This window comes from Acyrthosiphon pisum, chromosome A1, assembly GCF_005508785.2.
Source record: "Acyrthosiphon pisum isolate AL4f chromosome A1, pea_aphid_22Mar2018_4r6ur, whole genome shotgun sequence".
NCBI classification, from domain to species: domain Eukaryota; kingdom Metazoa; phylum Arthropoda; class Insecta; order Hemiptera; family Aphididae; genus Acyrthosiphon; species Acyrthosiphon pisum.
The window spans coordinates 91913992-91926755 of record NC_042494.1 but is presented as its reverse complement, the minus strand read 5'-3'; the positions used below and the strand labels follow the sequence as shown (position 1 = coordinate 91926755).

At 28.3% G+C, this 12764-nt stretch overlaps 1 protein-coding gene across 4 annotated transcripts; it reads left to right on the top strand.

Annotated features, from left to right (window-relative positions):
- The first annotated feature begins 897 nt into the window (after window positions 1–897).
- Window positions 898–9153, top strand: LOC100162910 (ankyrin repeat domain-containing protein 13D). 4 transcript variants are annotated; one of them, XM_029487774.1, is made up of 13 exons: window positions 898–1763; window positions 5631–5766; window positions 5825–5995; window positions 6059–6202; window positions 6268–6318; window positions 6648–6831; window positions 6893–7091; window positions 7156–7272; window positions 7340–7490; window positions 7551–7712; window positions 7782–7882; window positions 7954–8039; window positions 8102–8262. In XM_029487774.1, the coding sequence occupies exons 1-13, from the start codon at window positions 1602–1604 to the stop codon at window positions 8127–8129; spliced, it is 1692 nt and encodes a 563-aa protein (XP_029343634.1). In that variant the 5' UTR covers window positions 898–1601; the 3' UTR covers window positions 8130–8262. The 4 variants fall into 4 exon arrangements, with proteins under 4 accessions (XP_029343634.1, XP_016659623.1, XP_001952874.1 ...); XM_016804134.2 differs by lacking the exon at window positions 8102–8262 and adding an exon at window positions 8294–9153 and having other exon boundaries at window positions 900–1763; XM_029487775.1 differs by lacking the exons at window positions 898–1763; window positions 8102–8262 and adding exons at window positions 3773–3854; window positions 8294–9153.
- Window positions 9154–12764: the final 3611 nt, after the last annotated feature.

Genomic DNA, 12764 nt, shown 5'->3' with positions numbered 1-12764 from the left:
AATTCAAATCTGTTTTCAGAATTCTTATCGCTTCATTAGATCAATATTGGTATGTTTGGCAAAAAACACGTCTAAAATACTATGTCACGCGTGTGTTAGACGGAAACAGAAAATCACGGTATCGAATCCCCTTAACATTATTCAGGGTTAAAAGTGGGATTTCGAAAGTGTCATCAGTGGGTGGCTTCTTTCCCCAAATTATGTAAATCATGTTTTATTTGTTTCCCTCTTATCGCACATATGTCTTAGATATAAATTGTATATTTTTTCTAAAAAAAAAGTGGCAATCGCCAAACCATAGGCGCAAATTGGGGGGGGGGGATTTGGGAGACCTAAAACTATAAATACTTGAAAAACATTTATATCTTGGAAATCATGGTATCAACTGTCAGCATTCCTGAAAAATGATGCAAATGCGTCGAAATCTGATCCCTACTAATATCTACACAGTTTTATATTTATACAGAAATAATGGAATAACATTAATAGCAATATTATAATACTGTTAGCCTAAATGTCAAATAAAATACAATACAGAAAATTATGTTCAATCGTAATAATACTATTGCCTATTTTTTTTTGATGGTGGCTGGTGGGGCATTTAGGTTTTAGGTACACTAATTTCTGGAACCAACTGATTTGTCCTATGGTTCGGCTCATTTGGTTAGTTTATTTTTTTTCTTCCACGTGCTTTTGGAAAAGTACCTCAATCGCTATCTATCTGCAGCTGCTGCATCTCTGACCGCTATGACTGATAAGTCTACCCATGATTTTTAATCATGTGTCTACCATAATAATATCATGTTTTATAGCTGCTACCGACACACCCGCCAACATAGATAATAAATAATGATATTAATAATACATAATATTTTGTTTATGATGTTTATTATGTATGTTTGCGTACATTGTAGTTTGTACACACTGCTGTCTGCCGTGGTACTGCGGCGGCGCCTCGCGAACGACCGAAAATAATACCAATACATATTATTATGTTAATATTATGTAGTTATATATTCTGTCAACTGTCAGGAATCAAGATCACTGCGATTACACCCAAAAATTCTTGATTACCCGAGAGGTCCGAACACCGATTACCCGATAGTGTTGTTAAGCTCGGTCTCTCAGCTTTGAACAGTCTGAACTTTTTACCGTATTTTTACTACCCATACTGTAATTTGTAGCAGGCAGCCGCTCGCAGTCGGTAATTCGTTCCGGCGGTAACTTTTTTTTTACCTATCTCCTCTTTAGATTATTGTTGTTGCACCCACCTATTTGATCCGACAACGATGATAATACCACAGAATATAACAGCAATTATTATATTTTTTATTTATTTATAAGATTATTGCTCTCGGCCGATGCGCGCGCGCCCGACATCGTTACGTGTTCTTGCGTTTGAGTGTGCGTACATTATACCTGTCTGATATTATAGTGTCAATGTGCGGTGGGTGGTCAGTGGTCGCCGTCGCGTCGTCGTCGTCGTCTTGATGCGCTCGTCGTTTTAATCACTTCCACCATTGCGTCCGGCGAGTATAATAAATAATATTGACTATTGAGTTACCGCTGCGCAGTTGTCCGTGTGCGGGACATTAGCGGACATGTCCTCCTCCGACGGACGACCGGAGTTGGTCTCCGGCCAACGATGGGAGGCGCGCGCCAGGGTCGATTTCCCGTTGCACTATCTGATATGGTTGCGTGAACACAAACTGCTGGAGGAGAAGCTGGACGCAACCGGTTCCGGTCAACAGCCTGCCGTCAAGGTAAATTTTGTGTTGACGTTGCTAAAGCGCACCGGTGTTCATCGCATAACTCCTTACAAAAAAAAAGATTCATTCGATTTGACCATAAAGTATAATTTTCATTTTTATATTTATGTCATACATATAACGTCATAGGTACCTCGAAGTACATTTATCTAATATTCCAACCACAGTAGGCCTAGAACAAATCCTACCGTACAGATCAATAATGTGATTAGGTAGTCTCATAGGCGTAAATGGGGGGGGGGCTTTAGGGGCTAAGCCCCCCAAAAATGTCCATACCCCTCCCAAACGTTTCTTATATTTTGTTTTAGCTTAATCAATATTATCAAAGTAAGGCCCTATTAGCCCTGTTAGCCCACCCCAAATCTCAAATGCTATTTGCGCCTATGGGTAGTCTCAACTACCTATATTTTCTCATATTTTTTCATAAATATATATTTTGTTCATTAAAGGTTTTTATAAATATTTTCACTACCTACATAGGAAGAATTCAAAATTTTAATATCATAATTTTTATTTATTTTTTCTTTTTAATCGAGGTTCTTTACATTTTTATTTTGTCAAAATCGCTTAGTATTTTATTACTCTAATTATAAATTGTGAGTAACTACCTTAGTGTTTCTTATTTTCAATAATATTTAATTAAAACAAAAAATATTAATTAGTTTAACTGTTGGTTTTGGTACTTTCTAAGAACTTCGGTTTGAAATTTGCTTTGTTGAATAGAAATTTTTTTTCGTAAAATACATGTTTGGAAAAAAGATTATTTGGTGTAACTATACTTTATAAACTTTGTATTGCCAATAATTACTATTTCACAACCATTTATATGACCAAAGTACCTTAGGTATAGGTACGTAAGTATAGGCATTACATTTAATGAGTTTTAGGGCCAGTATTACAATCATCGGTATGCTTCGATTACGCTTAACCGACTGATAACAGATTTTATTACCGGCCAAATTCGGCCGGTTAGGAGTCGGTTAAATTTAACGGGAGATGGTAATACTGGCCCTTAATGTTCTACTAATTTTGTTACTGAAACATTAATTTTATAATAACTAAAAATTTGCTTTTTTGTATTCGTAATTAATGACATATGTAGCAACAATAGGTGTGCACAGGATTTTATGTCTGTCAGACGTCTTTAACCCATCCAACACATAAAAAGGTAACCCACATTGGCTATTTATTTCCCTCATTATGGTATAGGCAAAAGGTGTGCGAGGTAAAAATTATGTACTTGTATCATTCAATTATAATATGATAAAGTATTATGGGCATCTATTAATGTGTGGAGTGCCCTGATTTAACAGTTATCGCCCGACAAAAGAATAATGTATAATATGGTGGTGATCGTATGTGTACTACTACACTGTTACAGTACAAGTAACCACTCGCATTGATTAACATTTTGCCTCGCATTTTGCATTCGAACAACATTGAACATTCATATTTTAATTTTAAATTCAATATTTTTAAAATTATTCATCTATATGAGCCTTTTAAATAAATTGTCAGATGCAATGAAAGCATAATTTGCTGCACATGTGCCATAATCTATGTTAGTAGTTAGTAGGTAACTATTATAGATACAATTTTATTTGATGCTTTAAAGAACTACCTAAATTATATTTTTGTGGTATAACTGTACAAGTATGAAGTAATATCAATAAAGGTGATTTACTACACTTTAATACATCAATAAAAAATATAAACGTTCACAGGAATACTCATTTATGTGTTAATTTAATTATATTTTGTTAAAAAATATTATTCAAAAAATGTTTATGAAAATCAGTAAGTAAGATAATATTTATGTTAAATTATGTATACCTATAAGTAAACAATATCTAATACAATTAAATTAATTAAATTATTACATAGCAATGGCTTCTCGAAAGTATAAATCAATAGACATGTATGTTATTAAAAAAAAAAAAAAAAATAGAATGTCCGATATGTTACAATACATTTACACATAATCTTCTTAACTTTTGAGAATACTTGTCACAAAGTTTATTATAGTTGTCTTTCAATCATTAACATAGTTAATTTAGTAGTTTTAGAATAATAATTATACTCTAGGTAGGTACCTACTTTACTACATTACTGTATGAGTTTATTGACCTATAATATGTAACTTTTGTTCATAGACGACAGACCAGATTTATACTAGTGTTATTTTAGGAATAGATACTTATGTCTTAAATGTAAAATATTAAAGTCAAACGTAATATTATGTATATTAGTTATTTATAGATCATTTGTCCATTTAACAATAATATAATACCTGAATCATGGACATTTCCCCTTAGACTGTTTTTGATGTAGTAGCCAGTAGGAACTTTCCCCTCCAAATTTTTTTTAAAGTTTACAATTTAATAATATTATTTTATTGTTTAATATGAATTTACTTTTTTGCATATTGTCTAATATTTTCAAATATTTTCATATATATAATAAATTCTAGATGTATATTTTTGATCAACTGAACTACTTGAATCAAATTCAAAAACAATTATTAAATTGTTAAATATCCAAACTGGTAATTTTAACAAAAAAAAAAAAATTTAACAAAGGCTATGTGCAAAAAATATGTATTTAGAAATAACAAAAAAATTGATAGTCAAATGTTTTTTACAATATACATCACTTTTATGTCTGCATTTTTAGCCATTTTAATTAATTATTATATTCTATTTTATAATTATTTTTTAAAATTTTTATTGTTTAAAGTAGTTCAGTTAATCAAACATATACATTTACCTATAATTTATTATATTTATATATTTACGAAAAAGAAAAAAGATGTTTATATATTTTATATTTTATTTAAAAAAAATAATTTCATATTAAATAAGAATTAATATTGTATTAAAATATTCAATATTTTTAGTCAATGATAAACTTTAAAAAAAAATCAGGGGGAAATGTCCCCATAAAAATATATTGGGGGAAATGTCCATTTACCATAATACCTATGTCATTATTTTGAACATTAAACTGAGATGATAACAATTGGTTAGATTTTTTCCTCGATTTTTTCACTATTATAACCGATTTATAATAAGAAAAAAAAAATTTTGACACTTTACACCAGTGCTCGTGTAGCAGTAGCTCGTGCTATGGTGTACACTGTACAGTAGTAAATGTAGATGAACCGTCCAAAAAAAAAAATTTTAGATTTGTATAAAAATTTGAATTGTTAAAATGTATACACGTAGATAGTTAGCAATTTAAAAATTATTTATTAAAAAAAGAAAAAGATTTGTGGCTTTTGACTTTGACAGATATTCTTGCTTATAATTAAATAATTTTGTGGATCTCAAATTCGTTGTGTACCTCACCTTTTTTTAGTGCTCTTGCCGTCAGTTACTGGGTAAAACAATAGGGGGCAGGAATAATTTACTAACCAAAATCCAAACCCCCGAGCCTCCCCCCTACAGTTTAAATATATTTTTATTCTATGTATTCCAAAGTGTTTGTTTTTACACAAGTCACGCTAAAATGATAGCAGTGGCAAGTGCCCTCCTCCTTGCCCCCCCCCCCCCCACGCAATTACGCCACTGTGTGCCGTGCCATACCCTATAAGGACATTAGTCACTCCATAAATCCATTTTCTCAATTCTTTTTTATTTTACCATTCTACCATTCTAAAGATCTTAAAACAATAAAAGCACATTATTTTTGATATGTGTATATAAAAAAAAGTTTTTTTCATTGACATCCTATATATCATACAATTTGTTGTGCACCACCCCACGCAAACCACATGAACTACTTTTAACACACCGTTGCTTTAAATTTATTGTATAGGTAAATTAATTTAATTTGCATATTGTTTACATGTTTTTGTTTTAGAATCAACTAGAAAAACTAGATCCCAGAGGTCGTACTCCTTTGATGTTAGCTATTACATTAGGTGACATAGAATCAACCAGATTATTAATAACCAGAGGAGCTAATGTTAATGTAAAGAACGACGAAGGATGGACTGGTAAAAAAAAATCAATTTTTGTTGACAATGTTCTAAATCATTAATATAATTTGTATAGCTTTACAAGAAGCAATTGCTACAGGCGATCCAGATATGGTCAAGCTTGTTATGGAACACAGAGATTATCAACGTCATTCAGATCGGGCCACTGACGTTTCAAAACTGTTAAAGCTACTTGAAGAATCGCCTGATTTTTATGTAGAAATGAAATGGGAATTCATTAGTTGGGGTAGGTTTTTTGAATCAAGAATTATTATTTTGAGTCAGATTTATAACATTGTTTGGTTTTTAGTTCCATTAGTATCAAGAATGTGTCCAAGTGATACATACAAAATATTTAAACAGGGATCTAATGTGCGAATCGATACCACATTATTGGGTTTTGACCAGGGTAATTGGGAACGTGGAAATTTGAGTTACATATTTTTGGGTCAAAGTAAGTGAAGTTGATTATTTATATTTATTTGCATGGCTTATGTCAATTATGTTGTGATATTACAGCTGCAACACTTTACAAATCAGAACGAACGTTCATATTTCAACTTAACGAAGGTTAAATCTTTCATAATAACAAAATATAAGTTATCTAGAATCAATTTTCATTGCCTAATATATAGTTTTCCAATCTACAATTGTTTTAATTTTTAATATTAATAAACGTAGTGTAGCATTAAGTGTAGCATTAAAAATATTATTATAAATTCATGTTTACCATTATTTAGTTAAAAAATATACACACATATTGCTTAAATTTGAACCTTAAAAGCACAGGTTTTCTGAAAGATTGTATATATTATACTAAAAAAACTCAGTACCTATAATAAGTTATTAATTATAGTACTATTACCTTTTTATGATTGCTTAATATTTTGTTTTATTAGGTAAATCAGCTACATTTTTAGAAGTAGATCATGAAGCACACAGGGTATATGTAGAAGAAATACAAATGATACCTTTAGATCAAGGTATTGAAGTGATGCGTCCATCAGATGATACTATAGCCAGCAGATTGTCTGCTCCTATTGTTAGTTTTGATATAGATACTAAAAAAATTAGTTTTGAAAGGTATTCTATGAATATTTTATGAGAAATTTACAAAAATATTAATGTTTTATGTGTATTATAGGAATAAAAGTGGTATTTGGGGTTGGCGGCAAGATAAATCAGAAATAATTAATGATTATAATTGTAAAGTATTTAATGCAAGTAATGTGGAATTTGTTACCAAATCGAGAACTGAACATATGAATGAAACTGAAAAGGCAAAATTAAATAATACAAAAAATCCCATCCAGTCAATTTTAGGCTCAAGTGAAGAAACATGTGTAAGTTAATAATAATCTTAAGTTTTAAATTTTAATATTTAGTATTTAAAATATTGTCTGTTAGCCAGTTAAATCAGAACTTGAAGTTACTATGGCTGAATATTTCGACGAATTGGTTGATATCAAAGGTAGATATATACGGAAGCCAATTGAGCAAACTACAAAAGTCACAAAAATCAAGGTAAGTTTAAACATTATGTCTAGTATAAAATTTGAATCATTGATATCACAAATTAAAATATTTTCAGGCTAATTTATGGCTTAGTGAAGATTATCCACTTAGTTTGAAAGAACAGATTATGCCAATTGTTGATTTAATGGCAATTACAAGTTCTCATTTTGCCAAACTAAAGGATTTCATTGAAATGCAGCTACCTTCAGGATTTCCAGTTAAAATTGGTATTTAATCTGTCAACTATAAGTTAAATAATAAATATTTAAATGGTTATTATTTTATAGAAATACCACTGTACCATATTTCTAATGCCCAAATCACATTTGGTAACTTATTTGGGACAGATAAAGTTATAGAAGGTGTTCAAACATTGGAACACAATGGAAAAATATTCTGTGTAGTTGAAGATTCTGTATTTTTCCCTCCCAGAAGTTATGTAGTCCTTGGTAAAATACAATTTTTAATACAATTTAAATGGTGTACATTTGTATTAATTAAATTGCTATTTGTTAAAGGTGCTGAACAAAGACGTCAAATTGGTATGGACAATGATGAAGAACTACTTCAATTTGCTGTTCGACAGAGTCTTTTAGAAACTGGAGCTGAAGAAGATCAAGTAAGTTGTTATACAATATTTTTATATTTTTACAATATTAATTTAAAAATTATTAATATTTTTTTAAAAAGGTTGATATTTGGGAAGCTTTACAAGTTCAACGACCAAATACTCCCAATGACCTCTATTTTGATCCAGCTGATGAAGAATTACAAAGGTACAAATATGTCCAAAAATATTATCATACGTATTTTTCAATATAAGTGTATTTAAACACAGGTTACCATTTAAAAAGAGAGGACAATAAAACGCTTGATTCCTCTAATTTGAACCTTAAAATAAATTTCCCTTGGACCAAGTTGTTTAATATTTTAAAAATATTGGTTATTAAATTATTATCCAACTAATATATTTAGTGTCAAATTATACCTTTGCTTGGCTTGTATGTACATTTAGTTAATTTCCTTGTAGAGCAATCCATGCAAGTTTGACCGAGTGTACATTTGTGCCTGCGGTTTCACAATCAGAAGCACCAGATTTAGTTGAAAATGCAACGGCTGATGATGCAGATGCTGATCTTAAAGCAGTTTTGAGGTTGTCTATTGAAGAAAAAAGGCAGGCTGAACTACAGGCACGTATGGAAGAAGAAATGTTAGAAAAAATATTACAACTATCTCTGACCGAAAAATAATTTATTTTTATTTATTATAATTTGTTTTATTATTATTTTACTTTCTGTGTCCCATTAAAAATGTATGAACTAATTAAAATAAAAAATAAATGATAATTGTAAGATGGTGAATTAACAATGATAAAGAGTTTAAATTTAGATATATTTTTATACTATGAAAATATTTTTGATTTAAATATGTGCAATATATATTGCCTGTAATTGTATGTATTGCAAATTCCCTATGTATTTCACATTCACCTCTCCGATTATCAGCTAATTTTATTTTATTACAGTTTATTGGTTATGTCTTATTTATAAGAAATATTTCTGTATCTAGAATATAATTTATATCATATGACAGTAATCATAGGCGATGACCGATTAGTGTCTTGTTTGGTCTTACCACACTCTTAGATTTTATCAACATTCATTGTTAGCTTTTGTTTACGACCATTGGCCGCTTTAAAAATTACTTACCGTGTTAATCTTAGCTAAATGCAAACCAGGCGGTTGTTGAAATAATAGAGTGACGGTCCTTTGAGCATGTCACTTGGCACATGTTAGCCACACCTTCATTAACCCTTTTATTGCTACGGACGTACTATTACGTCGCACGCAAACATACCATTCCCTGTTACCGACGTACTTTTATGTTCCTTATCTATAAAACAAAATACGCAGGTTTCAAATTAGTGATTACACCAAAATATGCATATAATAACTTATAATAACTTATAATAAAATTCAAGTCAATTTTTTTTTTTTTTTTTGATTTCAACATATTGTTCAATTTAACTAAATTAATAATTTATGAATATTAAGAAGAAAAAAAAACAATTATAATTCAGCAGAGATGAGTAATTTAAGGAAAAAAAACTTAGCAGTGAAAGGGTTAATGTTGCCGTACGCAGAAGTCCGCCACCTGAGGTTACTCTTATGTGAGACAGAGTATATATTATATATATATACATAGAAATATAAAACATTTCTAGTTAATTATTTTGGCCGTTAGATAAAATATAGCCTCGTTGGAATTCCTTTTTTTAAATATTTAACTAAATTTTATTAATAGTAAAATATTATGTAAATTATTACAAATAATTCTCCCTGTATTTTAATATTTTTTAACAATAATTTATTATTTATTTGTAAATTACACCCAAATGTATTATTCACTTATTTTATTATTTTTGTGTATCAATTTTACAGCAAAAGACTTAAAATATTTAAACCTAAAACACCTATTAGTATAATATTGGCATGCTTATTATAATATTTCTCCTAAGCTTTAAAAAAAAAAATTATTTATAAATTGTTTATATTTTTTATTATTTTTAATCTAAAATATGTGTATGATTGAGTAGTTTTAATTACTATATATTATGTATAATATATATATATTTTTTTGTTAAACTCTTTCCATTCTATTTATTACTTGTATACTCATTATCCACTATCCAGTCCTATTTGTATTGATTTTTTTAAATGTATTCAATTATTTAATAATATAAATTATGTTTATTTATTATTAATAAATATTTATTTAACCATTTTCCATTAGAAAAAAAAAAAAAAATTAATGAGGAAGGAATATTTTAGCTAGTCAGGAGTTCATTAATTATTATATTTTGTGTTGTTAAATATATTATTAAATCATATACCTAAATACCTAATATTATATTACATGTCTTTAATTTTGTCATTTATTAGGTAGTTGATACTTAATAGCTAATGCAGAATGCTTAACGTATTATCTTATGCATTACTGATTATTATTTGTTATTAATACAAAGAATAGTAAAATTACCATATGTCTAATACTTTGATATACAAGCGAATAGTACCGAATATTAATTTCAAGAGTAATCACTGATCATCATTCTTGCGTCCCCAAATCTACATTGTTTGGCGATTTCTTTAGTTCAATTAATTTAAATGTTTTGATTTGATCTCTACCTACAATTGTGAGAACTGAATTATTTTTATAAAAAAAAACAATGGTTCAATGGGCTCAATGATTATTCAAAATTATTGATTAGAAAGAATACAAGCTAGCACAATATTACGGATTAGAATAACAGTAAAGTTATTGCCAAATCAACATGTTGTTTTAACTTTGATACAGTTTGAGTTGCACTTTTTTTGGAACAATAAGCGTGTTGTTATAATTTAGCATGTATGCGCCTATTATATAATACAGCAACATATATTTAATTCTAAAGTCTAAAATACATATGAGTAGGTAGTGGACGTTGCCTGTAAGAAAAAACAATTTGTATGAATTATAAATTGGCATATAGTACTATGGACGTGGGTAGTTACAGTATTTATATGCCAATATATGTCAGAACTCAAAAGCCAGTAGGTCGGTACCAGAAACAAAAAAAAACTGTCAAAAGCACCATTATATATTTATCAGCTAAATAATAATATTACTGATGATGGATTAACGTCAGATTTGTTGTATACTTGTACCTACAACTGTTATTTAAAAAGAAATTTGAATATAGAGCATCGTTACTGTATAATAATTTTAAAAAAACAACATCAATAATGTGTGATGGCGAAGAATGGGTACAATAAAATAGCTCAACGTCCGATTTTTTGGTATTATTATGACATTTTGTAGTGTTATATAACCTACCTGTCAGATTAAAAAAAATACCAAAGTTTTGTTTTGATAACAGTGGACTATACAAAATTAAAAAAACAAGTACCCATACAATATTATATAGGTACACGCATAAATAATTTTTAATTCATAACTTAAAATATAACGTAATATCCTATAGAACATCTTGATACCTACCTACCTACTATACAATCAGACTTACACGACAGCGATGAAGATTTGGGCTGTATTTGACGTTCGTCAATGGAATGTTTTTTTTACAAGTTTAAAATACAATTTATCGTAAATTCTACAATATTAGGTGTAACGGGTGTAATATATAAATACTTAGTGTTATTCAAAATCTATTAGCAGTTATCGAGGCTCGTAAATTCATGCATTTGCATATCGATCTTGCAAGTCGTATTTAATGCTAGCTTACATAAAAATCCATTTTAAGGTAGGTACACTATGATTAAGTATGTGAAATTTTATTTTGAATATTTATAGATTTTTGGCATATTTATGGGTTAATCTATTTTATTGGGCATATATTTTAGCATATTTATGGCCAAAATTGTATGTAAAATGCAATAACTTATATTTTTGCACTGTATACAATTTAAATATATGGGAATTGTATTAAAATGTTCAAATTTAAATTGATCGACTGATTGGATATTAATTTTATTAGATTATAATTAAAATGTATTTTTCAGGATTGAATTAAAAAAAAAAAAACACAATACTTTTAAAAATATTAATGCATATTTCTCGTAATTCGAAAAAATACTTATAATTTCTTAATTATTTTCTTTAATCTACATATTTCTGAACTTTTAAAGGCATATTTCAATAAATATTTTGCCAATTTTTAAACCATTATAAGTGCATGCTTATTTAGGCATTTTCTTGGGTATGAAATTACGAGCCCTAGCTAGACCCCGATTCTTATATAAGAGCTCTGGTCACACAAAACGCGTGTAAACCTATAAAATATATTAGACTTGGTATTTGTTATTATCATATAAGAATTTTGTTAAAACATTATTTATACTTACTGCAATATTTTTATTAATTCATTATAATAAAAGGTCATTTATTTTCATTTAAATTTTATTTTATTCAAATGTATGTATGTATTAATACTAGAACATATTTAAGTTTTTGCTTAAACATATATTCGCTTGCAGTATAGTTTATACTATTTATTATTATTATGTGATATATTTTTTTTTTATTTTAAACTGCAGTATATATTTACTTGAACAAATATTTGTTATTATCATATAAGATATTTTGTTAAAACATTATTTATACTTACTGCAATATTTTTATTATTTCATTATAATATGAGGTAATTTATTTTCATCATTTATATTCAAATTAATATATATTTATCAGAATATATTAAAGATTTTGTTTAAATTCACTTAAAGTATGGTTTTTTAATTTCCTCAATTATTATTATATCTCAATGGATAGTAAATTTAAAATGTTCAAGACCAAAAACATAAATTAATAACAATATAATGTTAAAAACAAATAAAATACATATTATTACACAACCAGTTTATAATATTTTATTATTGGTTAATATTTAGTAGTACTATAAAATGTCTGTTATAAACCTAATATTATCGTAGTTAAGGGGATTG